The 26,917-nt window shown below is 42.4% G+C and overlaps 1 protein-coding gene across 1 annotated transcript in view; it reads left to right on the top strand.

The window, feature by feature from the left end:
• The first annotated feature begins 2,316 nt into the window (after positions 1-2,316).
• The window catches only part of B4GALT5 (beta-1,4-galactosyltransferase 5), an 82,944-nt gene continuing 58,343 nt past the window's right edge, over positions 2,317-26,917 (top strand). Inside the window, exon 1 of the mRNA XM_012467431.3 lies at positions 2,317-2,616. Within this exon, the coding sequence (XP_012322854.1) occupies positions 2,502-2,616 (115 nt within the window). The 5' untranslated portion in view covers positions 2,317-2,501. The remainder of the gene's footprint in view (positions 2,617-26,917) is intronic.

The raw sequence follows: 26,917 nt of genomic DNA, 5'->3' as shown, positions 1-26,917 counted from the left end.
GGCTCTAGATCCCCCACTTAAAGGATCAAAGAAACACTGTATGGCTGTCAATTAAATGCTGCTTCATCCCTTCGTCCGATTCACGGTCGAGGCACCAGCCGACTGACCTGTCCCCCTTACTTTGCCCCTATTCAGTGGGAAGTAGTCAGAAAGAGCGGCGCCCTCTATCTATCACCAAAAGGTCGGAATGTAAGGCCGGTTGCCTTGCCAGGAGCTCGGACGCACACCCCCCCCCCACCTCTTTTTTCTGAAAGCTCGGACATGCTCGGGTTGTTCCCTTTTCCCCTTCTCACACAGCCTGGCTTTCCCTTAAAGAACTCAGTATGCAAGCAGGGTCTTGTGATTCTAGCCAATAAGCAGCCAAGTCTTTCTAGCCAATAGCAGCTGAGTCTTTCTAGCCAATAGCAGCCAAGTCCTGTATGCAAACAAAGGCTTGTAACCTTACCCAATAGTAGTCCTGCTCTCCCACAACCAATCGAACTCCTTCACTCCCTATAAAACCCCACATCTGAGAGAAGTCCATGAGACTTCTCCGGCCCCTCCTGTCGGACTGCAGAACCTCGCCTGGGAGCCTAAATAAATTCCTTCATATTGGAAAAAAGAAAAAAAAAAAAGAAACACTGTAAAAAGTAGAAATCACTTTAGAAATATAAATCAAGATTATAGTTGATTCTCACAGAATCCCTGCAAAGTCCTCTCCCCTCCCCACTGCTTCTGGCATTCCGAGCTAGTACCCTAGTTTCAGATATGTCTACACAGGGGACACTTGCCTCCCAGTCCAGCTCCTTGAAGCTACTGCCCCTTGCCATAAATCTCTAGCACTGCTCATTGCCTTCTGAGGTCCTCTGGGCCGAGGCTCTTCAGAAAGCATTGTTTTGGATATGGTCACACACCCAGGTGATGGGGATAGGATATTGATTTGCCTGCAGGAAAAGAATTAGAGGCCACATGGATCACAAGGTCAGGAGTTTGAGACCAGCCTGGCCAATATGGTGAAACCCCGTCTCTACTAAAAATACAAAAAAATTAGCTGGGCATGGTGGCACATGCCTGTAATCCCAGCTACTTGGGAGGCTGAGGCAGGAGAATTGCTTGGACCCAGAAGTCAGAGGTTGCAGTGAGCTGAGATCGAGCCACTGCACTCCAGCCTGGGTGACAGAGCGAGACTCTGTCTGAAAACAACAACAACAACAACAACAACAACAAAAAACCACTTAGAGGCCACAAGGACTGCTGAGACAGTTACACCCTAGAGGTCAAGGGCCTGACATGGGAGACAGGCCAGTTTCGATTTGAGCACTTACTGCAAGGCTTGGGTGAATTGCCATTCCATCTAGAAACCTGTTTCCTCACTTGTGCGATCGTAATAATAAAAGCATACATCTCAAGACTGGTGGGGGGATTTCATGGCATTAGTAAAGTCCATGTTTCTCAGCAAAAGTCTAGAGATATTGACAGTTGTTATCATTATGCTATTTCTGATACAGTAGGATGTGGACGCTGACTAGAGCTCCAAGCTCATCCCTATTCCTCCCTCTATTTCACTGGATTTTATACATGTTGGCCTTGGATTAAACCCCAGGGGCAGATCAGCCCTTTTCCTAACTCAGGACCTTTGCACCTGCTGTTACTCCTGGTATGACGGTTCTTTCCCCAGCTTATTCTAAAGAGCTGGCTCTTTCTCATCCTTTTATGTCTCAGCTTGTGTCACCTGTTCAGTGAGGCCTTCCTTGACCACTCAAGCCGCCTGCAATACATCCTCCTTTTTCATATTCATATGTGTTATCAGTACCTGATATTACTAGTTGATTTGTTTCTTTCACCTCTCACATAAGTTTCAAGAAGAGATTTTATCGTTTTTTTTCCTCTGTAGCATGCTCAGTGCAACAACTGTCTAGCATTTAATAAATAAATGGTGAACTGAATGAATTAGTGATTGAATGAATGAATGAAGGTGTATACCAGGCCGAACCCCCAAAGCCTTGCAATCCTCACTCTTCTGCCGCAGTGGGCAACGAGATCGGTCAGACTTTGTAGATGGCCCCTTGGCCCTGAGATGGGGGCGAGCGAGCGAGGAGCACTTGGGAGACGTTCCCCGAGAGCTTGGGCGGTGGCCGCACTGGGAGAGGGGCTGTCGCCATTTGGCGATATTCCATGCGGGCCGCCGCGGGGGCCGGGCAGGGGTCAGCGGCGAGAGCAGGCGCGCGGGTGTTTTGCGACGGTGCCCGGCGGCGCTGGCTCCGCCTCCCGCGCGTGCGCCCCGCCCCGCCCCCGCTGCTGCGCCCGCTCGGGGCCGCTCCGGCTCCCGCCCGCTTCATGTTGCCCGGCCCGCGGCGGCCGGCGGCTGGGAGCTGCGAGACAGCGGCGGCGAGTGGCGGCCCGCGAGGCCCGGGAGGTGGTGGCCGAGGCCCAAGCGGCGGCGGCGGCGGCCCAGGAGGCGGCGGACGGGGAGCGGCGGGACCAGGCCCGGCCCGGCTCTCGAGCGGCCGCCCAGCTGCAGCATGCGCGCCCGCCGGGGGCTGCTGCGGCTGCCGCGCCGCTCGCTGCTCGCCGCTCTCTTCTTCTTCTCGTTCTCGTCCTCGATGCTCTACTTCGTCTATGTGGCGCCCGGCATAGGTAGGAAGGGGGCTTGGGACCCCGGCGGCTGCGGCTCTGGCCTTGAGGGGACCCGGGGAATCCCCGCCCCTCCCTGAGGGGCCCCGGCCCGGAGGCGGCTCCGAGAGCGGTCCTCCGAAGACTCCCGGGTCCCGGCCCGGCTCTCTGGGGATCCCGCGCCCAGCTCTCGGGGACGCTAGGACATTCCCGCCATCCGCACCCTAAGAAGCTCCCGGGACCCCTTTCCCGCGCCAGCCTCCGGCCCACCCCGCCCCTCCTAACGCTGCCCTCGCGAACCGGACGACGCCTTCACGCCCGCCCTTTGCTCTGGGACCCCCTTCCCGCTGGAACTCGCACTTCCCGCTCCTCGGCTCGAGAACTCTCTCTTTCCCTTCCAGTCCCCGGGGTCTCCTGGAACCCCATTCCCGGCATTCCCCGCACCCCAAACCCCCGCCCCTCCTTGCTGAGCCCTTGTGCCCGGGTCTCAGGCCGCCCCACCTTCTCGGCTCCCATCCATATTCCCCCACTCCCCGTGACTCCATCGTTTCCTGCTCCCGTGAGCCCGCTGCCTCCCCTTTCTTCCTCTACTTCCCCGGTTACATCAACCTCCAGGTCTTCCTCCCTAACTCAGGTTCATCTCTTCAGTGGCCTGATACCTCTGCTTGCCGGTGGCACCCCCCCTTCCCATTACAGAGGTCCACCCTCATTCAGTTTTCTGCTTACCCCCGATCGTCCCCTGCCTCCTCCCCATCTCCTTCACCCGCACCTCGCGTACCCCCAAGGGCACATCCTTGTCACCTCTACCCCCAGCCCCCCAGTCTTTCAGCCACTGCTTCTTTCTCAACTGAAGACCTGGGAAAGGGGTGCTCTCTGCGTTCCTCCTTTCTTCCACTTCTGCCCTCTCCCAGTCTTGAGGGTGGATGGTGGCTCTTCAGTATCGGATAGTGCCTGCTCTGGGGACAAAGAAGTTTAAATTGGCCCTAGAGAAGGGGCTATGACTGGGGCCTTTGGGAATTAGTACCAGGTGAGAAGGGGGAGAATGGAGGAAAGATGAAATGGGTACTCCTTCTTTTCAAAGAGTCTTTGGAGAAACTGACCCTCCCACCCCTCACCTACCCCGCCCCAAGCATAGTCTTTTGTAAGACCACAAGGCACCTTTTAGGACAGGAAGAGATCAGAAGGAAAGACAGCATGAAGGTTTAAGAGCAGAGGACACCAGAGGTCAGTCAGACTTGGATTCTAATCTCTGCCCTGGATGACCTTGGGCAGGTTACTAAGCCTTAGCTTTTCTCCTCTGTAAAATGGGAGTATGAATCCCAGTGTCATACCGTGTTAAGGATGGAAGTAGATAAATGCTCTTTAAAAGCACTTAGCACTGTACCTGATGCTTGAAGAGTTTCAAAAATAAGTAAATAAAAGCAGCTATTACATGTAACTTCCAGGAAGAAGGGAGTTAGGTGGAAGGCTTAAGGAATGCGTTTGCCTGACTTGGCATCACTGTGAGGAAACTTCAGTTTATGGTGAGAAATGATCAGAAGATGCTGCTGCGACTGGGGCAGGGAGAGTAAATTCTGCTAGAAAAATTTTGGATTATATGGATGTTAGGAAAGGGTCAATGGTTTTGCTGTAGGGAAATGCCTTTTAGGATTGTAGCAGTAACTAGTGCCATTCTCTGTTAACCTGTCAACACTGAACTAGCTGAATAGAGAAATTTCCAGATAGAGCAGGAGATTGTGTCCTGATTATTTTTTAAAGCATATTTTACTTGTGGTTAATGTTGATGCTTTTTTGAACCATCAGCTAGATCTGGGAAGATAGAATAGGCAGCATCAGATTGCCCTGTTTACAAAGTGTCATAGGGAAAAGTGTGGAAGGTATAGTTTGTGGCCTGATGGATTTGATGAGTAGATTGTAAAAGGGTTGGGATTCTGGCAGAAAAGGAACAGATAACTAATTAGTGGAATTAATTGAGAAAAGAGTTCATTAGCATGTTGGCTATTAGACTCTAATAAAAATGGGTGTGAAAAGATGGATTTGGACCTAGAGGCAGTCTTAGAGACATAACCTTTTTTTTCTCCTTTTGTGAAAGTGACACGTATTTCTGGTCTGAGTCCATAAATCAGCTATATTTAAATGGAAAACTGTATCCCGCTGGGATGGTAATCACCCTTTTGTCTTAGAAGGGTTAGAAGCCAGATTCTCCAACAGAAATGGAACTTATCAACTTAAGATTCCTCACGGCCGGGCGCGGTGGCTCAAGCCTGTAATCCCAGCACTTTGGGAGGCCGAGACGGGTGGATCACGAGGTCAAGAGATCGAGACCGTTCTGGTCAACATGGTGAAACCCCGTCTCTACTAATACAAAAAATTAGCTGGGCATGGTGGCGCGTGCCTGTAATCCCAGCTACTCAGGAGGCTGAGGCAGGAGAATTGCCTGAACCCAGGAGGCGGAGGTTGCGGTGAGCCGTGATCGCGCCATTGCACTCCAGCCTGGGTAACGAGCGAAACTTCGCCTCAAAAAAAAAAAAAAAAAAAAAAAAAAAGATTCCTCAACAGTAGATTTTTAGGTTAGTGGAACCCCTTTGTGCTACTGCCATGCCTAGAATCCTGTATCTGATAGCTGAAAAACATGCAGAGCGCTTACGTTTTCATTAGTACCGTATCTCCTTGAATATAAGCCTTCTGAAGGGCAGTTCCACTTAGGATGGAAATTTTGTTCCTGGGAAAGGGGAACAATTAAAAACGGATGTGGAGTAGTTACATTTAGCTGTTTTGCCCTTCCTACTAATGAATTTTTTTTTTTTTTTTTTTGAGAAAGAGTGTCGCTCTGTTGCCCAGGCTAGAGTGCAGTGGTGCTCATAGCTTACTGCAGCCTTGACCGCCTGGGCACAAGCGATCCTCCTGCCTCAGCCTCCTGAGTAGCTGGGGCTACAGGTACATGCCACCTTGCCTGGGTAACTTAAAACAAGTTTTTGTAGAAACAGCATCTGGCTATGATGCACAGGCTTTTTTAATGAACTTAAATTTTTCAAATGTCTAGCTTTGGACGATGGGGTGGCAAATTTTTTCCAAAGGTTAAGGCAATCTGGAGAAATAAAGGGTTGTTTTATGTTCCTTGGGATAGGAACACCTTATTTGAACAGTTATTAAAATGAGCTTAGAAAATAATATTAGGTTGAGCCAGATGAAATTTCTGTTTTTGCAGGTCAAAACAGTTGTATATCAGCAAGTTTCATGTAGTTCACTTTAATAAATTTCCCAGTGACAGTTCTGTTTTCCGGCACAGTGGAAAGTGTTGGTCTTGTATTTCCTTCCAGGTTTAACTTTTTCCAGTGCTTACTTTTGATTTGCTTTGTATGCCCTGTGGCTACATTGTGCTCAAGGGCTAGAGATGTCATCACTCCAAGAGTATATTACAGTTGCGTTCAGAAATAGTGGACTTGAATTTGAAATAAGAAAAATCATGTTAGCTGTAAATGTTTTAAATTGTCTGTGTGTACTGTAACCCAGCCAAAATTTCAGCCTAGCTATTAACTTAGTATTTTTGAGATCTAATGCCACTTAATATGAGTGAGCTGTAGTCTAAGAGCAAAGGAAACTTTTCTTGGACTTGAGAGTCATCTGTGAAACAGGGTACCATCTTACCTAGAAAATTGGATATGAGGAAAATGACTAAATAAGACTAACTGTGTTTGCAAAAAATATAAAGTGCCCTAAGCTACTGTAATAATCCCATTCAATCCATTTAATATTTTAAAAATATAGCTTCACTGGGATTTTTTTTTTTTTTTTTTTTTTTGAGATAGAGTTTTGCTCTTTTTGTCCAGGCTGGAGTGAAGTGGTGCAATCTTGGCTCACCACAACCTCTGCCCCTGGGTTCAAGCAATTCTCCTGCTTCAGCTTCCCGAGTAGCTGGGATTATAGGCGCCTGCCACCTCCAGCTAATTTTTGTATTTATAGTAGAAATGGGGTTTTGCCATGTTGGCCAGGCTGGTCTTGAACTCCTGACCTCAGGTGATCCACCCACCTCAGCCTGCCAAAGCTCTAGGATTACAGGCCATGCCTGGCTAGGAGTTGTGTTTGTATTGTTAATTTTAGAAGTAATGTTTTATATCAGCCATTTAAAAGGAGAAGTTTGGGACAGAAAGTGAGAGAGTGAAAGAGAGAAAGTGGTAGATTTGAAAAAGACAGAGCAAGGTAATAACGTTGCATAAAAATTTGATGTCCCTTCTCTTCAGCCCTCTACCCCCTAGCCTGTATGATTCTTATTTATTTAATAACTTGTTTTATTTGCAATGTTGAAATATCCCTATTCCCTTCAGGGTTTTACAGAAAACTTTGAACTTATTTATGACCCATTAACTTAAAAAAAAAAAATCCAAGCGCTCAGAGTACTTCCATACTTCAGTCTAATCAGGTCTTTTAAAAGATAACAGAAGTGAGCTATTTATCAATATACTTATGAAGTGCTGATTTAAAATCTTAATAAGTTTATGGTGCCATCATATGGCAACGTTGTATAGAGGTTACTGACCTTAGCAAATTGTTAAAACAGTTACCAGTTTTGAGAGAGATACCTGTGGATGGTTGGGGGTAATTGTTTATGCATTGATGACATTTTATTAATTGAAATTCTTGGGGGGGGGAATTAAAAAAAAATTCTGTTCTACATTTAATTTTTCTCTTTTTTCTTGATTACTGAAGAAAGGAGATGGGGAATGATTTTGACATTTTTGGCTCGCTTAGTTCCAAGAAAAGTTCGATTTATGGCTGGGTTTTGGAAGGCAGGAACCAGTAATTCTAATCTTACCTGATTTGACCGAATGACCTTGAGCAAGTCACTTGATTTCTCTGATCTGATACTTTCAAAAAAACCCAAAGCTGTTTGAAAAACCAAAACTATATCTTTGTCAAATTTATAGTGAATTTTTAAGAAATCATACCTCAATAAAGTTAGTGAGATGCTTTTGTGTATAGAAAGTTGATAATTCATTTACATTCTGTACCATCATTGGTCTTAAGATTTTATTTTATTTTTATTATTTGAGAATGAGTTATGCTCTTGTGGCCCAGGCTGGAGTGCAATGGTGCAGCCTGGCCTCACTGTAACCTCTACATCCCAGGTTCAAGTGATCCTCCTGCCTCAGCCTCCCAAGTACTTGGGATTACTGGTGCTTGCCACCATGCCTGGCTAATTTTTTTGTATTTTTAGTAGAGACGGGGTTTCACCATGTTGGCCAGGCAGGCTGGTCTCGAACAGCTGACTTCAGGTGATCTGCCCACCTCGGCCTCCTAAATTACTGGGATTACAGGTATGAGCCACCATGCCTGGCTGGTCCTAAGATTTTAGACAGAAGAAAAGAGGCCGGGCCAAGTGGCTCATCCGTGTAATCACAGCTCTCTGGGAAGCCAAGATGGGTGGATAGCTTGAGTCTAGGAGTTTGAGACCATCCTGGGCAATATAGTGAAACCCTGTCTCTACTAAAAAATACAAGTTAGTTGGATGTGGTGCATGCCTGTTTTCCAGCTACTTGGGAGGCTGAAGTGGGAGGATCACCTGAGCCTGGGATGTTGAGGCTGCAGTGAGCCATGATCGCATCACTGCACTCCAGTCTGGGCAACCAGAGTAAGATCCTATCTCCAAACAAACAAATGATTTTAGAGAAGATACATGTTTTATATAATAAAATACAACTTTTCCTAATAACCACAGGAAATTTTCAGATTTTCCCCAGTCAAGTGTAGTCTGAAAATTGCCTTTTTTTCCCTCTCATATGAAAAAGCCCTCTGAATCCTTCAGCACACTTAGTTTCTGAGGTTTCTAGAATGAAATGCACATGGGGAAATGTGGGTTACTTCATTTTAGAAAATTAAAGAGCCTTATCCTGTTAAGGATACCTTCTTTTTCCTCCTAATTCACATGCATTCCTGCCCACATATTTGAGTATAGTGTTTTCCATTCTTAGGAGGAATTAATATTTGGAGAACAGGTTGATGTTACAAAACTAAACAGCACCACTTTTGACCAGGACTTTGGTGGTGGTTTATGTTCTCTTTGTAGAGTTTTTGCTATATTGGAAGCCATGTTTTGGGTTTAGAGTTGAAATTTTCTGTAGTAGTATATATGTCGGTTTTGGATAGTCTCAGCCATGCAAACAGTGTTAATTACCATTCCAGGACATCTAGGCAGCAGATGATTCTGCTGCAGCGTCAGTCAGGTCCCCCACCCCAGCTGAAGAGACTGGTGGGAGTCATGTATAGTAATCACGAGGAAGAAGGGTCTCTGTGTTGCTATGCCTCGTTAGAGCTTTCTGAGAGAGTAGAAATTCCAAAGCAGTAGAAGGCCAGAATACAACTGACTTCTTGCTTCCCTAAATTTTGCTGCTTTTTAGATCCTGGAAATATGTTGGGCACATCTAATCACATAAGGCAAAGAAAAACCTTAGCATGTAAGAAGTGAGCAGTGTAATGCTGCTGAGGCCTGTCAAAGAAATAGAAAAAAAGAGGCCGGGTGCAGTGGCTCACGCCTGTAATTCCAGCACTTTGGGAGGCTGAGGCAGGTGGATCACCTGAGGTCAGGAGTTCGAGACCAGCTTGGCCAACATGGTGAAACTCTGTCTCTACTAAAAATACAAAAAAAAAAAAAAAAAAAAAAAAATTAGCTGGGCATAGTAGCATGCACCTGTAATCGCAGCTACTCGGGAGGCTGAGGCAGGAGAATCACTTGAACCTGGGAGACAGAGGTTGCAGTGAGCCCAGATCGTGCCATTGCATTCCAGCCTGGGCACAAGGGTGAAACTCCATCTTAAAAAAAAAAAGAGAAAAGGGAGGTTGACATTCGCCAAGATAACAGATAATCGGAAGCAAGCAGGTTGGGTGTGGACTTAAAAGAAGAACAGAGGCAGGCCTATGTGCCTTGTCAGTGAAAGGGCAGTTGTTCTTCAGTTTTTAGTAGTAACCAATAAAGGCATGCTTGGCTTTGCACACTAGCTGTGTTTTTGTAGAGAATTGTCAGAAAAATTAATGGGATTTTAAGATCCACTAGCATTTTGAGTGTCATGTCACCAGCTATGGAGATCTTTGAATTCTAAACTTCTGATTACGTCTCTCATTTTATAGATGATCATGTAAGTCCAAGTTGAATCGTTAACTTGCCCAAAGTTGAGAATTATTAAGATATTCCTGAGGCACATACAATATGGTTGAAAAGAGATTCGAGGTTCCGATCAGCCCTGAAGTGGGCAGATTATTTTGTTTTCAAATACAGGATACTACCTTTCTCAGAGTATTTGTCAGAATTAAGTAGAATATGCATGTAAAAGGGCTTAGCACAGAGCTTGACACAAAGGTCCTTATGTTTATGATTCCTTTTTTTTGAGACGGAGTTTTGCTCTTGTTGCCCAGGCTGGGGTACAATGGCGTGATCTCAGCTCACTGCAACCTCTGCCTCCTGGGTTCAAGCGATTCTCCTGCCTCAACCTCCCGAGTAGCTAGGATTACAGGTGCCTGCCACCATGGCTGGCTAGTTTTTTTTGTATTTTTGGTAGAGATGGGGTTTCACCATGTTGGCCAAGCTGGTCTTGAACTCCTGACCTCAGATGATCCACCTGCCTCCGCCTTCTAAAATGCTGGGATTAAAGGTGTGAGCTTTATGATTCCTGGCCATATGATTCTTTTTGTTTATAACCATAGGAGGTGCCCTCTTGGTCTCATGCTCATATTAAACTGAGAGTTAGGTTTGGGCTCCTGTCTGACTTTACCAATAACTATGTATAAATTTTTTTTTCCTGTTTTCTCATCTGTGAACTAAGGAAACTGGACTATTGTGCAGATTCTAGGGTCCCTTTTAGATCTGAAGTTTCATGATTCTGAGCATGTGTGAATTGAACCTTTGAAGTAAAGAAGGAATAATTTTGTCAAGTAAAGACACTATCTTTTCAAGTTCTGATTTCTCATTGACTTCATCTCTCCAGACTGCTGTGGTGAGAATGGTGACATGCTTATGTGTAATCTTCAGACTTTATAGTTTCACTGTTTGGGGTGAATGGCAAGGTCCCCACTCTGCAATGCCATTGCTTTGGGACATGAACCTGGGAACTCAAGACTTGGTATCTCTACATGGAAATCTATCTTTGAAATCATTGTCACTAAGGAAGGGGGAAGAAAAAGAAATTTGTTCTCTCTTGGTCAAAGGAAAGAAAATCAAAAAAGAATTTTATGGAAATATCTTTGGGATGTTGAGGCTGTTTTTCCTTTTTTTGGACCATTTTTTGTCCTGTGGGCTAATCCTTTTAAATTTTGATCTGCTAAGTCAGTCCTTTCCTCTGGCTTCACACTTCAGTTTCTAAGCGTGAAATAGAGCCCCAGACTCATTACCTCAATCCTCTAGGTAGTTGGATGTTAAATGAAAATGAATATTGCATTTGGATCCAGTAATTCTTTTTTTATGGTGGCTTTTGTACTGAGGAGCATTCCGGCTCCTGCTGGTTGCATGAATTCAGTGCTTTCCCAAGCATGGGAATCACATTAAATAATTTAGAGTGCTGCCCCTTCTCTAATTCCTTCCTTTTTTTTTCTCCTTTTGTTAGTTTGAGTAAGCAATTATTAGACCCTGGATATTGTTCCTCTGTCTTTCCAGGTGACGGAGCTACTCAGGTACTTTGCAGCAACCAGAAGTAAACCTGGTCATTGTTTCTGAGGCACCTTCATTACTGTCATCAATTATGAACAGTTCTCTTAGGCGGTTAGTGGCCTAATTGTGAAGATGAAAACTATTGTGGAGTGCTGGGTACCGGAAAGAGTACATTGTAAGACAGCAGTGTCGAGTTTTTACATGTCAGTGGGTTCAGGGTATCACTAGTGACCACAATTGCTTATTATTATTATTAAAAAGTTGTAGGATATTTAAATATCAGTATAGAGGTAACTTTTTCCACCCCCTCCCAAGTAGTCCTAAAAGTATGGTTAATTGACATTTAAACCTTTTTCTTAATTCTCCTGTGTTAAACTATTATAAGCTTGGAAAGATGGAGAGACAGGATTGTTTTTTCCTCACAGAGCTGCTCATTATCCCATTTGAAGTTCTACTTTCAGGAACCAAGTCTACATTGTATTTTTGATCAGGATGTATATATTTGCTGATAGGTAGACCATTGGCTGGTAAAGGTCATAAAATAGTGTTTTCCTAAATACTATGCTGTGCCTTGTTGATGTAATTAAAAAAGGAAAAAAAAATCTTTATTCCTGTTCAGAAAAATGACAGAATTGCCAATTTAAGGAAGTCAAACCAGATAGACAAAAATGATAGTAGACTGGCTTTGGGATTCATGATATAGTTATTTTGAATCTGTATGTGTGGGTTTTGTTTTGTTTTGTTTTGTTTAAGACAGAGTCTCACTGTGTCATCCAGGCTGGAGTGCAGTGGCTGGATCTTGACTAATCGCAACCCCTGCTTCCTGGGTTCACGTGATTCTCCTGCCTCAGCCTCCTGAGTAGCTGGGATTACAGGCGTGTGCCACAACACCCAGCTAATTTTTTTTTTTTTTGTATATTTTTTTTTTAGTAGAGAGGGGCTTTGCCATGTTGGCCAGGCTGGTCTCAAACTCCTGACCTCAGATAATCTGCCCGCCTCCGCCTCCCAAAGTGCTGGGATTACAGGCATAAGCCACCATGCCTGGTTGAATCTGCTTGTTTTAAATAAAAGCACTTAATCCTTTAACTTTTTTAGAAAAGCTTATTTGATCCATATCCTTATAATCTATATAGTCATGAGTGGGAAGTTTTCTGGATTGTAATTTTCTTTTTAATTTTCTTTTATTTTTATTTTTATTTTTTATAAAGATGGGGTTTATAAAAAATATAAACCCCTGGTCTTGAACTCCCCACCTCAGGTGATCCACCTGCCTTGGCCTCCAAAGTGCTTGGATTACAGGCATGAGCCACCACGCCCGACCTGGATTGTAATTTTCTTGTGCCTAGAATCATGCCCAGCACATTGTATGTACTTAAATATTTACTGAAAGAAGAAATTATTGTCTGAGTAGGTCAGCCTCTTGGTTGTTAGACTGCATTTACTTTGGGGAAAGGAATTAATTAATCCTGATTTTGAAGTGACTGAGTTAATTTTTTCCAAATCTACTTTGTCCTTTTTTTTTTTTTTGGTGGTAAAATATAATACAAAATTTGCCATGTATCTATTTTGGTAATGTAAGTAATTAAGTGTACAGTTTAGTGGCATAAATTATATTCACAATGTTATACAGTAATCACTCACTTTTTTTTAAGAGTTTTTTTGTTTGTTTGTTTGTTTTGCTTTTTTTGAGATGGAGTCTCGCTCTGTCGCCCAGGCTGGAGTGCAGTGGCATAATCACGGCTTACTGTAACCTCCACCTCCTGGGTTCAAGCGATTCTCTTGCCTCAGCCTCCCGAGTAGTTGGGACTACAGGTATACACCACCATGTCTGGCTAATTTTTGTAGTTTTAGTAGAGATGGGGTTTCACCATGTTGGCCAAGCTGGTCTTGAACTCCTGACCTCAAGTGATCCTCCCGCCTCAGCCTCCCAAAATGCCACGATTACAGGCGTGAGCCACCGTGCCTGGCTGGGTGTTTAAATTTTTTTTTTTTAATTTTATAATTTTTTTTTCCTTTTATAGTAGACAGAGTCCCTCTATGTTGCCCAGGCTGGTCTCAAACTCCTGCAGTCAAGCAATCCTCTTGCCTTGGCCTCGCTCCTTGGCTGGAGTATAGTAATGTGATCTGGACAACCCAGGCTTAGGTGATCCTCCTGCCTCAACTTCCTAGTTAGCTAGGATTACAGGCATGAGCCATCATCCCTGGCCCTAGCCTTATTTTTCAACATTTCTTTTTTCTGAAATATTTTAGCACCCTAAACAGAAACTGTTCTTGTTAAGCAATAACTCCCCCAACATATGTCATTTTTGTGTTTTTTTAATTATAGATATTCTGGTAGCTGTGAAATGGTATTTCATGGGTGTGTGTGTGTGTGTCTCTGTCTGTCTGTCTGTGTGTGTGTGGTGTTTTTTTCCTTAAATGAGTCATGATGGTTTTGATGTGCATTTCTTTAATAAGGAGTGACCCATTTGTATATTTCATTTGGCAAAATGGCAGTTCAGGTCCTTTGTTCATTCTCAAAGGATGAATTTTGTTTGAGTTGTTAGGAGTTTTGTTTTTGTTTTTGAGAGGGGATCTCTCTTTATTGCTCAGATTGGAGTGCAGTGACTTGACCATGGCTCACTGCAGCCTCAACCTCCCAGGCTCAAGTAGTTCTCTCACCTCAGCCTCCCAAGCAGCTGAGACCACCAGTGCGTGCCAGCACACCCGGCTGATTTTTAAATTATTTGTAGAGATGGGAATGCCCTGTGTTGCCCGGGCTTATCTCAAATTCCTGGGCTAAAGCCGTCCTCTCACCTCAGCCTCTCAAAGTGCTGGGATTACAGGCGTGAGCTACTGTGCCCGGTCTGTTAGGAATTGTTTACAGATTCTGAATAATATTAAACCTTTATCAGATACATGATTTGCAAATATTTTCTATTCTCTGGGTTGGCTTTTTCACCTTTAATAGTGTCTTTTGATACACAAAAGTTTTTAATGAGGCCCAATTATTTTTTCTTTTGTTTGTACTTTTAAAATACACTATGTAGATATTATCACTTACCTTTTGCTCCCTACAGTGTGCCCGTTCCTTTTTCTGCCCATGAAGCTCTCTATAAGCCACCGACGTGATTTTCGAGAAAGCAGGAGTCATTTTTTTTTGTTGTTGTTGTTTCTCTTGCTCTAACTTGTTTAAGTTTGTTGCTGGTTTCTTTATTATTCTTTGTCTTTTTTTATTGAGACAGAGTCTAGCTCTGTTGCCCAGGCTGGAGCGCAGTTGCACGATCTGGGCTCACTGCAACCTCCGCTGTCCAGGTTCAAGCGATTCTCCTGCCTCAGCCTCCTGAGTAGCTGGGATTACAGGCTCCCGCTACCATGGTAGCCCAGCTAATTTTTATGTTTTTAGTAGAGACGGGGTTTCACTGTGTTGGCCAGGCTGGTCTCGAACTCCTGATCTCGTGATCCGCCTACCTCAGCCTCCCAAAGTGCTGGGATTACAAGTGTGAGCCACTGTGCCCAGCCTATTTATTTTTTTGATTCAGAGTCTCACTCTGTCACCCAGGCTGGAGTGCAGTGGTGCCACCTTGGGTCACTGCAATCTCCGCCTCCCATGTTCAAGCAGTTCTCCTGCCTCAGTCTCTCGAATAGCTGGAATTACAGGCTTAAGCCACCACGCCCGGCTAATATTTGTAATTTTAGTAGAGACGGGGTTTCGCTGTGTTGACCAGGCTGGTCTCTACCCTTGACCTCAAGTGATCTGCCTGCCTCAGCCTCCCAAACTGCTGGGATTACAGGCATGAGCCACCATGCCGGGCCTATTCTTTGTCTTTAAAATGGTTATTCTGTTTACCAAACTTCCAAGTACAATGCAGATTTCAATAAATGTTTCAGATGTTTGAAGAGTCCTGTGAGCTCTCTTGATGAAAGGGGGACTCTCCTTATCTTATTTGATGTTTTTGGTTTGTTGGCTATTTTGTTCAATAGGACTGTAATATAACTTAAGTTTTAATGTTTTCTGGTTTGAATTGCAGCTCTGTAAAAGTGCATGGGCCAGTTGTTGAAACAACTAATTTTTGGTGTGAGGGACAGTACATTTTGCTAGTTAAACAAACATAAAATATTGGAGAGAAAATTGGGAAATACATAATAAAGAAACACAGGTTTCATTTTTTGCCACACAGGAATGAAACCTGATGATTTCGAAGATAAGAAAAAGTAAATTTTGTTTGCTATTTTTTTTGAGGTGGAGTCTCACTCTGCCACCTAGGTTGGAATGCAGTGGCATGATCTCAGCTCACTACAGCCTCTGCCTCCCAGGTTCAAGTGATTCTCCTATCTCAGCCTCCCGAGTAGCTGGGATTACAGGCGCATGCTACCACGCCCAGCTAATTTTTAAAATTTTGGGTTTCACCATGATAGTCAGACTGGTCTCAATACCCTCAGGTGATCTACCAGCCTTGGCTTCCCAAAGTACTGGGATTACAGGCCTGAGGCACCACACCCAGCCTGTTTGGTATTTTCTTAGCCTCAAATCTCCATTAACCAGCATCATTTATGTTTTGCTGTTTAGTAATAAGTAGTTGCAGTAAAGACCCTGAGGCATGACTTTGAGTTTGGTGTTGTGGGTCTTTTTTTTTTTTTTTCCTTCTGATTCTTTGAAAATTGGTAATGCTTTATTCACCAAAACATTGTTTGTCTATGCCTTCCTCGTCCACAACACAGGCACAGGGTGGCAGGTGGTGACGAGAAACAGGCTGCCAAGATGGTCCCTGGATGACTAGGAGGGATGTGATGTGAACACAGGGTTTTTTTTTTTCTATTATCCTTTATAACATCAGAAAATGATGTCAAATGCTGATGAATGAGAAAATAGAAAAATCTAACATGTAAAAGCTACTGGACTCCCACAACTCTGATGTAGTAAAATTTGGCAATTTGATACCTATTTTTTTTCTGGTATCAGCTGAACTGCAAATGTATTTATCTAAATGGAGTGATAAAAATGGTGATTAGGCAGGGGTGGGTACTTAAAAACTTTTATGTTCTGGTGCCTGTGATAAAAGAGAAAAAATGACAAACTCGTCTTTGCATTTGCCTGATTTTGCTGTTTTCTGATAGCTAAATTCATTAATATCTGTGTTACACCCCTATAGTGTGCTAGGCTTGAAGGGTACAGTGATGAACAAAGCAGACAGTATATCGCTGCTGTTTTTTAAGTCTTCCAAGGAGCATGGCTTCACTTTAGTAAAGTTTCAGTTTTAGGTGATTTTATATTTCTGGACAGATGTGTTTAATTGAGGGCCAATTCATCTGGTGTTCAGTTGGAGTTAACATTCCTTAATTGCCAGGAATAGTAGTGAATACAGTAATTACCCCTTATCCACAATTTCACTTTCTGCGGTTTCACTGAGGTCTGAAAATAGTAAATGGAAAATTCCAGAAATAATTCACAGTTTTAAATTGTTCACCATTCTGGGTGCCGTGATTAAATCGTTCACCATCTTGCTCTGTCCCCCTTTGTGTTGCCTGGGATGTGAGTCATTCCTTTGTCCAGCATATCCTCGCTGTGTATACATTTAGTAGTCGTCTGGGTTATCACATCATCATCATGGTGTCACAATGCTTGTGTTCAAGTGATCCTTATTTTTACTTTTATTACTTTTAATACTTTTAAAATTTAATTTTATGGCCAGGTGTGGTGGCTCCTGCCTGTAATCCAAGCATTTTGGGAGGCTGAGGCCAGAGAATCGCTTAAGCCCAGGAGTTTGAGACCAGCAACCTGGGGGAAAACTTGTTTCTATAAAAATACAAATAAAAATTAGCCAGGTGTGGCACACGCCTGTAGTCCCAGCTACTTGGGATCACATGAGCCTGGGAGTTTGAGGCTGCAGTGAGCCATGATTGCTCCAGTCTGGACAACAGAGTGAGACTCTCTCAGAAAAATTAATTTTACTTAGTTACTTCTATTAGTGTTATAATTGTTCCATTTTATTATTGTTGTTGTAAACTAAATTGTAAAACCATTTTATTACTACATTTGTTGCAAACCAAAAAATATCTGAGACAGGTTTTAATCTATTTAGAAATTTATTTTGCCAAGGTTAAGGACGTGCACCCAGGCCCAAGGTCTGTGCCTTACTCCAAAGATGATTTTTCGGGCTTCGATATTTGGGGGAAGAAATTTTAAGGGCTGGGTGCAGTGGCTCACGCCTATAATTCCAGCACTTTGGGAGGCCGAGGCGAGCGGATCACGAGGTCAAGAGATCGAGACCATCCTGGCCAACACGGTGAAACACTGTCTCTACTAAAAATACAAAAAATAAATAAATAAATAAAAGAAATTTTAAGAAGGTGTGGGTAGATAAGAGACAAATGGTTGCATTCTTTTGAGTCTTTGATTAGCTGTTCACATGCAGTGGGTGGAAGAGGAATAGTCCCTTATGCATTCCTCTAGCTCATTGAATCTCCATTTTTACATGAGATAAAATACAGGGCAGAGGAAGCAATCAGATATGCATTTGTTTCAGGTGAGCAGAAGAATGACTCACTTCTGTCCTTTGTCCCATACCTATGAAGATAAGCTGTCAATTTACGTTGTCAGGGTGAAATTCAGCAGAATGGTGGTAAGTTAAGGTTCTTGAGGTAAACAAGGAATTTCCTATTGGGCAGATTGTGAGGGAGGTAGGTTTGCGTGATGCCATTCCTAACTTGACTTTTCTCTTTGACTTAGTGAGTTTGGGGTTCCCAAATTTATCTTCCTTTTACATTGTTGTTTCTCTTTTACTGTGCCTAATTTATAGTTAAAATTTACCATAGATGTATATGTATAGGAAAAAACAATGTATTTAGATTTTGGTACTATCTGCAGTTTCAGGCACCCACTGGGGAATTCCAGAATGTATCCCTCCAAGATAAGGGAGGACTACTGTATGATTCATAGCACAGTTTCGGATTAACCATGTGTGATGCAGTCAAATGCTTGATGGTTATATGGGGCCTGGTTTGTGGGCAGATGACTAGTGGGAGGTGTTTTTTTTTGCCCATTTAGGATTCAAGTTGGGTTTTAAGTTACAATTAAGCACTTTGTGTCTTATACAGTATGTATAAAATAATGCTTTGAAATGGCTGATCATGAATGTATTAAAATGGTTTGTCTTGTACTGAAACCTGAAATCTAGATGAAAAGGTTGATAAACATAAGAAGGCAATCAGTACTGATTGTCATTGTCATCTACCCCAATACATTCTAAATGGGGTAGATACAGTAATTCTTATATATTGCTATTAACATAATTTCTGAGTTTTGGTTAGAAAAATATTTAGGTTAGTGGCTTTCTTGTTGGTTTCAAATTTATGATAAAAGCTGTACCTTATGTCTTGAATCTGCTTGCCAATCTTTGCTTCAAGAGATGGTTTTTGCTTAGGCTACAATACATTGTTTCATCTTTTCTAAAGAAGGATGAGGAAATGTTTGCTTTATGAAATTGGAAAACCATGTGGTTGGTGTGGAAAGTAAGTGTGTTGTTCATAAACAGCTAGTCTTGTGCTTCATACTATTGGATGGAAGGTAGAAATAAGCTTGCCTCTCTTGCCAAGAGTTAAAAAATAAAAGCTAGGCTTCTATTTGTTGATGTCTGGATGGGGCAACTGAAATCCTTCATTTGGTTCATGCTTGTGTGAGTGTCTGAATGAGAGAGTGGGAGGAAGCTCAACGTTTTGGTTTTGGTGTGGGATTAATTTTCTCTTCCGTTAATTTGGCATACGTGACTTTTTCATTCTGGTTTGAAATATTAGAAATCTGAAGATTTGTGTGAATTAGAAGATTGGGGGATTTATTTGAATTTCATTTGGCACTAAGGAAAATTAAGAGCTACTTTTTGGGTTGACTTTAGGTTCAAAGCAGTTTTTTCCTTAATAATTTTATTTTATTATGGAAATTTTCTTTCTTTCTTTCTTTCTTTTTTTTTTTTTTTTTTTGAGACAGAGTTTTGCTGTGTCCTTCAGTCTGGAGTGCAGTGGCACCATCTCGACTCACTGCAGCCTCCACTTCCCAGGTTCAAGTGATTCTCCTGCCTCAGCCTCCCAAGTAGCTGGGATTTCTGGTGTACGCCACCATGCTTGGCTAATTTTTGTAGTTTTTAGTAGAGACAGTGTTTTGCCATGTTGCAAGGGTGGTCTCGAACTCCTGACCTCAGGTAATCTGCCTGCCTCGGCCTCCCGAGTAGCTGGGATTATAGGCGTGAGCCACTGTGCCCGATAACCTCAAAAACAGGGTCAGTTTATTTAATCAGGTAAAAACTGAGCCTTAGGAGTCAGACTTTGCTAAAAGAAAACAGTATTTTTTTCCACTGTCCTGAATATAACATTAAGGAAATAGGATTTGGTCAGATCTAGATAACATTTAATAATTTCAACTGTGTTAAAGACAAGTAATTTTTGATGTGACCATGAATTTGCCATGAAAAATATAAAAGGGAAAGGGATTCCATCCCCCTCCCTCTAAACAAAATGGAACATAAGCACAGGTTTAGGCTAATTCATAACCTGGATTTTTAAAGCTTTTACATAGTTGGGTTTCATATTTCTTCAGATGTCTTACCAAACCAGGTAACTAAATGAGTGTTTTTCTGTTAAAAAAAAAAAAAAAAAAAAAGGACATGTCCCCTTCCTCTGCCCTCCCTTAATCACGGAGCTCCACTAGAATAGAGATGGGTGGGTAAAGGAGGAGACTTAGCGTTAGCAGCTCCAGTGAACTGGTACGTGGTAGAGGAGGGTTGAAACCGTTGGTCACAGTAATATTTCAGGAGGATTTAAGCTTTCTCATTGTTCAGTCCTTCATTTGAACCCTCAGAGTTTAGAGCCGGAAGTCTAAGGGCAAGTGTCCCTGCAAAGGGCAGACCTTCCAGGCTGTGCTCCCTTGAAGGCGCCGCTGCACTTCAGGAGCAGATGCCTTGGCTGCTGTAGTCAGGTACTCTGGGAGCAGACAATGACTGCTTGGGTGTGTAGCACCTGTGTCCTTTTTGCTCCCCTGGCCTTGTCTTCTGGTAGTCTTTTGCTAATTTCTTTCTTTTTTTTTTTTAATTAACCACCATTAGGATCCAGATGTTGCTAATTTCTTTAGCTATTTATGTCGGCTTTGACCGAAGTCCATTACAAAGCTTACAAGGGAAAGGAGGCAATAATATCCCTTTGAAGACTTATTTTGGCACAGATTTTGTGATTTTTAAATAGTTATTATTCCTCAGTAGCCACAAATTTTAAACAACATCGATCTAATTTTGGTATTATCAGTTTATTAGTTCTGTAATTAAAATAGTAAGACCATCTGCATAGATTGAAGCTATAGTTTCAGGTTGTATGTGTGAAAAACTGACTCTTCATTGTGCAGTTTGAATAGACTTCCTAGTAGATTATTTATGTAAGCTGTGACATCAGAAACATTCCAGAATGAATCATGTTTAATTAGGATCTAACAAATGTTACCACCTTTGTTCTGTTGAACAATATTTTTAAACCACTAAATCAACTTGATTGATAAAAGGAAATTACAGTAACTTATAACCCTTTCATCACAGTGTTTTCACTTGCTTCCTTCTCATTACACACACAGATATTTGAAAACTTTGCACCTCAGGAATTGCTGGGCTGAGAGAAAAAGAATGGTAGCAATTTATTTTATTTTATTTTATTTTTTTTGAGACGGCGCTTTGCTTTTGTTGCCCAGGCTGGAGTACAATGGTATAATCTTGGCTCACCACAACCTCTGCCTCCTCGGTTCAAGCGATTCTCCTGCCTCAGCCTCCCGAGTAGCTGGGACTACATGTGCATGCTACCACACACAACTAATTTTTTCTATTTTTAGTAGTGACGGGGTTTCACCACGTTAGCCAGGATAGTCGCCATCTCCTGACCTCGTGATCCACTCACCCAGCCTCCCAAAGTGCTGGGATTATAGGCGTGTGCCACCGTGCCTGGCCCCAGTGGCAGCAGTTTAATTCTGTGTTTGTGCTAGAATAATCTTTTGCAGTCTCTTTGCTATAAGATCATTTCCTGGCTAGTTCTGTTTTCCCCACTATAATGAAACATAGTATCTTGATATACGGTTATTTCTGGCAAGGGATTCTTGAAAGCTATGAAGAAAACATACCTGCTGTCTTCACCAATAATGTGGAAAACTTGATGGGAAATTCTAGCCCCTTTGATGTTAAATCTGCTTAATCTCATTCCTTTACAAAGCATTAATAAATTTAAGTAGAAGAATTTCATATTTAATTAAATGTTACAACAATATATGTAATTAGTTTTTTTCCTTCTATTGTATTCCACAAACTAAAGCTTTCTGAGAAATAAAGCTCTTCTCAGAAACCTGTTTGGATTTAGTGATTATTTTTCTCCAGATTATTATTTTTTTTGTTAAGAGTGAGTAAACTTTGAATGATTGAGAGTCTGTTAAGACATAGGTCAGATCGCCGGGTGCGGTGGCTCACACCTGTAATCCCAGCACTTTGGGAGGCTGAGGCGGGCGGAGCACCTGAGGTCAGAAGTTCGAGGCCAGCCTGACCAATATGGTGAAGCCCTGTCTTTTAAAAAAAAAAAAACATAGGTCAGATCAATTGAGCAGGACCAAAGAGTTGGGCTGCCCTGGTCACGTAACGTTTACTGTGATTATTTCCATTGTTTCTTCATACATGGCTATGTGACACAGCTTACCCTTTATATCTGTAAAGGAGTTAAATCTGTGGTTAATTTGTGTGGCTTTCTCTAGCAGGCTTTTCTGGCCCTTTGGAATATCCCACTTGGAAGCATTAGACATAATGGAAACTGAGGGTATTTCTTTGCTTCTGAGTTGTTGGAAATAATTAGATTGAAACTCAATGTGTTGTTTTCTTTTCCCACCCCATATATATATACATGTATACAGATATATATATATATCTGTATATATATACATACAGATATATATACAGAAATATATCTGTATGTACAGAATGGGAATACCATTGCTGGCATGCAGTTTATTCCTTTCTCCAATGGTGTTTATATTAAATAGTTCTGCTATAACATGGCATAAGCATTCCTAACAATTACCACACTATGCCAATTGCTCAATAAAAGCCATAGAGATTATGAAAAAATTGGAGTTAGGTATAAAACATTCAAAACTGCATTAGTTACTCATCACCAAAGAAAAAAAAAAGAACCTATTGAAAACAGTAGCACAGGTGTTCACATGTTAAATAGTTAAGGAATACCGTAAATATGGCACTTTACTTTGAAAAAGCAGACCTGTGGTTTGCTCATAGAAGTAGGCATCAGAAGGGTTGCAGCTTCAGTTACTGTGAAGTGGTGGAAGGAGGGTTATCTGAAATGGCACTGAGAGTTGTAACATCAGATGTGTGTGACACTCACTTGGTGAACTGAGTGGCTGGTAGATGCTTGAGGTGTGTGTGTGTCTGTCTGTCCAGCTGGGTGTAGTTTTCTGGGTTTTCCTCATGGATGAAATTGTGCATATGCATAGGCAGAGTTCAGGTTATGCTCATATTGTTCCCAGGTATATCAATTGTGTTAGAGCAAACTTCCCTTCCCTTCCCTTTCCTCTTCCCTCTTCCCTCTCTTTCTTCTCCTTCTCCATCTTCTTTTTGAGACAGGGCCTTGCTGTGTCACTGAGGCTGGAGTGCAGTGGCATGAACAGCTCATTGCATCCTTGAACTCCTGGGCCCAAGTGATCTTTCCACCTCAGCCTCCCAAGTAGCTAGGACCAGTAACTAACTTAAAATTTTTTGTAGGGACGAGGTCTCCCTATGTTGCTTAGGCTGGTCTGGGCTCAAGTGATCTTCCCACTTTGCCTTGCCAAAGTGCTGGGGTTACATGTGTGAGCCACCATGCCCGGACTTTGATTTCTTTTTGATTTAGAAAGAGGGAGTTACAGTTTTCCCAAGGAAGTTAGAGATGCCCAAAGAGATGGTAGCTGTGAGGTCTAGGTAAACCCATTCTTTTCCCATCTAGGCACATTGCCTCTCTATACAGAAGGCACTTGGAAGTATGAGGAACATACTTACTCTAACTTCTTTCTGGAAACGAATGTGAGAATTAGGGTATTAATAAAAAGTACATATACGTAAGCTGTCTGATGCTTTTTAAGGAAGAGTGGCTTAGACTTCTGCTAGCCTACTCAGTTGGTCAGGTCATCTCAGTTCTGTTTTTTTTTGTAAATCTAATGAGGTGGCTAATTATGGAAAGTGAGGTATCCATCCTGTCACTTTCAGTTGTTTTCCAGGTGCAGAGATTAATTTTGTTTTGCTTTTGTTCCCTTTAACTGTTTGTGGATAGGCATTTGTGAGGTTGATTTCTGGGATTGGGGAACCTCACCTGAGGCTACTCCTTATGCAAAGATACCTGCCCTGGAGTCAAACTGGCACCTTAACCTCATTTGCACAGCTCTCTAAACCTCTAGGGCCCAGCTAATCACCTGAGCATAAGCACACACTGCTGCCAGCAGGCTTTTTGAAAATGTCTTAAAAAGTGGTAGGGAAAGTAAGCTTGTTTCTTGATGATGTGTAACCATGAATAGTAAAGATGTTTATACCCAGAATTTCTAGACTCCTAGAAATCAGATACAGAGAGCGTCCTTAGTCATCTAGCTGGGGTCCTTTAGAATCACTCAGCAAGGTAGAGACACTGTTGTGTTGTTAAGGACAAAGGGAATTCACCTGCATCTTGGAGAGAGAAACTGCAATGAGCTGTGGAGCCTAATAATTCTTAGCTCTTGTCCCCACTGTTCAACTTACTGTAACTGGACCATTCTGTTCCAGCTTAGTTTCTTCATGGGAATTGATATTAGTTTCTACCTGATAGTGAAGAACTTAGCAAAGTCCCTGCAGTGGCAAGCATATCCAATCAGTGTTACTGCTACTGTGATTGATACTCTGCCAGTTGGGAGATTATAATCTTAGATATGTTTTCAAGATGAATTCACAAACACAGTCATACACACGTTGCATAAGGATAGGGATACATCCTGAAAAATTCGTTGTTAAGCAGTTTTGTCATTGTGGGAACATCATGGAGTGTAATTACAGCAACCTAGATGGTATAGCCTATTACACCCCTAGGCTGTATGGTATAGCCTGTTATTCCTAGGCTACAAATCTGTACAGCATGTTACTGTACTGAATACTGTAGGTAAGTAAATATTTGTGTAGCTAAATATATCTAAACAAAAGGTATAGTAAAAATACAGTATTATGATCTTAGAGGACCACCATTGTATATGCAGCTAGTCATTGATTAAACATCATTATGCAGCATGTGACTGTGTAAGATACAACAAGATTTGAAGAATTGCAACATTTTGGATAAATTTTTTTGGTATGTGTCTAATTTTTCAAAAACATAATTGAGCTTACATTATATGTGCAGTTTTATATACTAACTAAAAATCTTAAATGTAGTCTGGAGGCAAAGTGACAGGTTTTCAGTGGAAAGGATATTCAGAATTACTGGGCCTATGTCTATATTTTACAGATGGGAAAACAGAATCATGGAGAGGTTTAAAGGATTTACTCAGCCTCCTAGGCAATGCCGGCACTAGAATTGAGTCCTAGTCTAGTTGTTAGTCCAAGGATTTTCACCAGTTCATATCAGGAATTCTCATAAAGTTGGCCATGGATAATGATACGGTGATACCAAGATATTTTCTATTGTTTCTATTTTGTTTTGTTTTTTGAGACAGGGTCTCACTCTGTCACCCAGGATGAAATGCAGTGATGTGATCATAGCTTACTGCAGCCTCAACTTCCTTGGCTCAAGTGATCCTCCCGCCTCAGCCTCCTGAGTAGTTGGGACTACAGGCACGCACCACCATGCCTGACTACATTTTTTTATTTTTTATTTTTGTAGTGACAGCTCTTGCTTTGTTGCCCAGGCTGGGATATTTTCTTTTGGATGGGCGTGAAAGGCTTGTGTATAAATAGAAACAAAACAGCACACTCAACCATGTGTGATGGCTCATGCCTGCAATCCCAGCACTTTGAGAGGCCAAGGCGGGCAGATGACAAGGTCAAGACAAGACCATCCTGGCTCACATGGTGAAACCCCGAATCTTCTAAAAATACAAAAATCAGCTGGGCGTAGTGGTGTGCGCCTCTAGTCCAAGCTATTCAGGAGTCTTGAGGCAGGAGAATCGCTTGAACCCGGAGGCAGAGATTGCAGTGAACTGAGATTGCTCCACTGCACTCCAGCCTGGCGACAGAGCAAGACTCGGTATAAAAAAAAAAAATTTTTTTTTTTTTTTTAATAGAGACAGGGCCTCACTGTGTTGTCCAGGCTGGCCTCAAACTCCTGGGCGTAAGCAGTTTTCCCACCTCTCCCTCCCAAAGTATTGGGATTACAGATGAGAGCCGCTGCTCCTGGCCTGGCAAGTACTTGATATAGGCATAGTGTCTAAAGCTGGCTGATTGTCCTGCACCTTTGTTTTTATCATAATGACTCATTTTCCCCATCTATAGCTAGTCTCAAAAATTAATAATAAATTGCTTAATCCTCCAGGAAGTTTCATGAAACACCCGGTTGATCATTTACTGCTCTTATCTGCTATTTGTTAAATAATCTGGGACCAGAACACAGGCATAATCTCCTAATTTACATTAAGTTATCTGGCTGCCAGTTAGAGCCAGGTAACTACAGTTCACTGCAGAGACAGCAATTCATTCTTGCCAAAAAAGGATTCCATTTGGGGATTCAATTTGGTTATATGCCGAAGGGAAAACCAGGTATTCAAGGAATATAAATTATAGATAAATTGCAATTTCAGGGTAAGGATTCTCTGCTAGAATATTTTGTGCCTTCATGAATTCATAAAAATAGAAATTTAGGAAACAAGAATACCCATGTTGAACATATCAATCGGTGTACCTTCTTTGGACTAAATATTCCGTTGAAAGATACTGGAATAAATTAGCTATTAGATTGATCATCATTTAAATTGCTTACATACATTTAAGGATGTAACTTTTTTTGCAACTTTTTTTTTTTTTTTGAGACAGAGTTTCGCTCTTGTTACCCAGGCTAGAGTGCAATGGTGCGATCTCGGCTCACCGCAACCTCCGCCTCCTGGGTTCAGGCAATTCTCCTGCCTCAGCCTCCTGAGTAGCTGGGATTACAGGCACGCACCACCATGCCCAGCTAATTTTTTGTACTTTTAGTAGTGACGGGATTTCACCATGTTGACCAGGATGGTCTCGATCTCTTGACCTCGTGATCCACCCACCTCGGCCTCCCAAAGTGCTGGGATTACAGGTGTGAGCCAGCGTGCCCGGCCGCAACTTTTTATATATATGTTAGTATTAAGTTTAGCTTCAGGAATATGGTTTCATTTACCTTTTTTTTCCTTTTTTTTTTTTTTAAAAAAATCCTCATTTACTATTTTATAATTAAAATATAATTGTCCTTTTCTTTTTTTTTTTTTTTTGAGTTGGAGTTTCACTCTTCTTGCCCAGGCTGGAGTGCAGTAGCACAATCTTGGCTGACTGCAACCTCTGTCTCCCAGGTTCAAGCGATTCTGCCTCAGCCTCCCTAGTAGCTGGGGTTACAGGCGCCTGCCACCACGCCCGGGTAATTTTTGTTTTTTTAGTAGAGACAGAGTTTTGCCATGTTGGCCAGGCTGGTCTCGAACTCCTGACTCAGGTGATCCACTTGCCTCAGCCTCCCAGA

The sequence above is a fragment of the Aotus nancymaae genome, unplaced genomic scaffold (assembly GCF_030222135.1).
Source record: "Aotus nancymaae isolate 86718 unplaced genomic scaffold, 86718_ANA_hifiasm-v0.15.2.pri h1tg000029l, whole genome shotgun sequence".
In the NCBI taxonomy this organism is placed as follows: domain Eukaryota; kingdom Metazoa; phylum Chordata; class Mammalia; order Primates; family Aotidae; genus Aotus; species Aotus nancymaae.
This window is presented reverse-complemented; position numbering and strand designations above follow the sequence as displayed.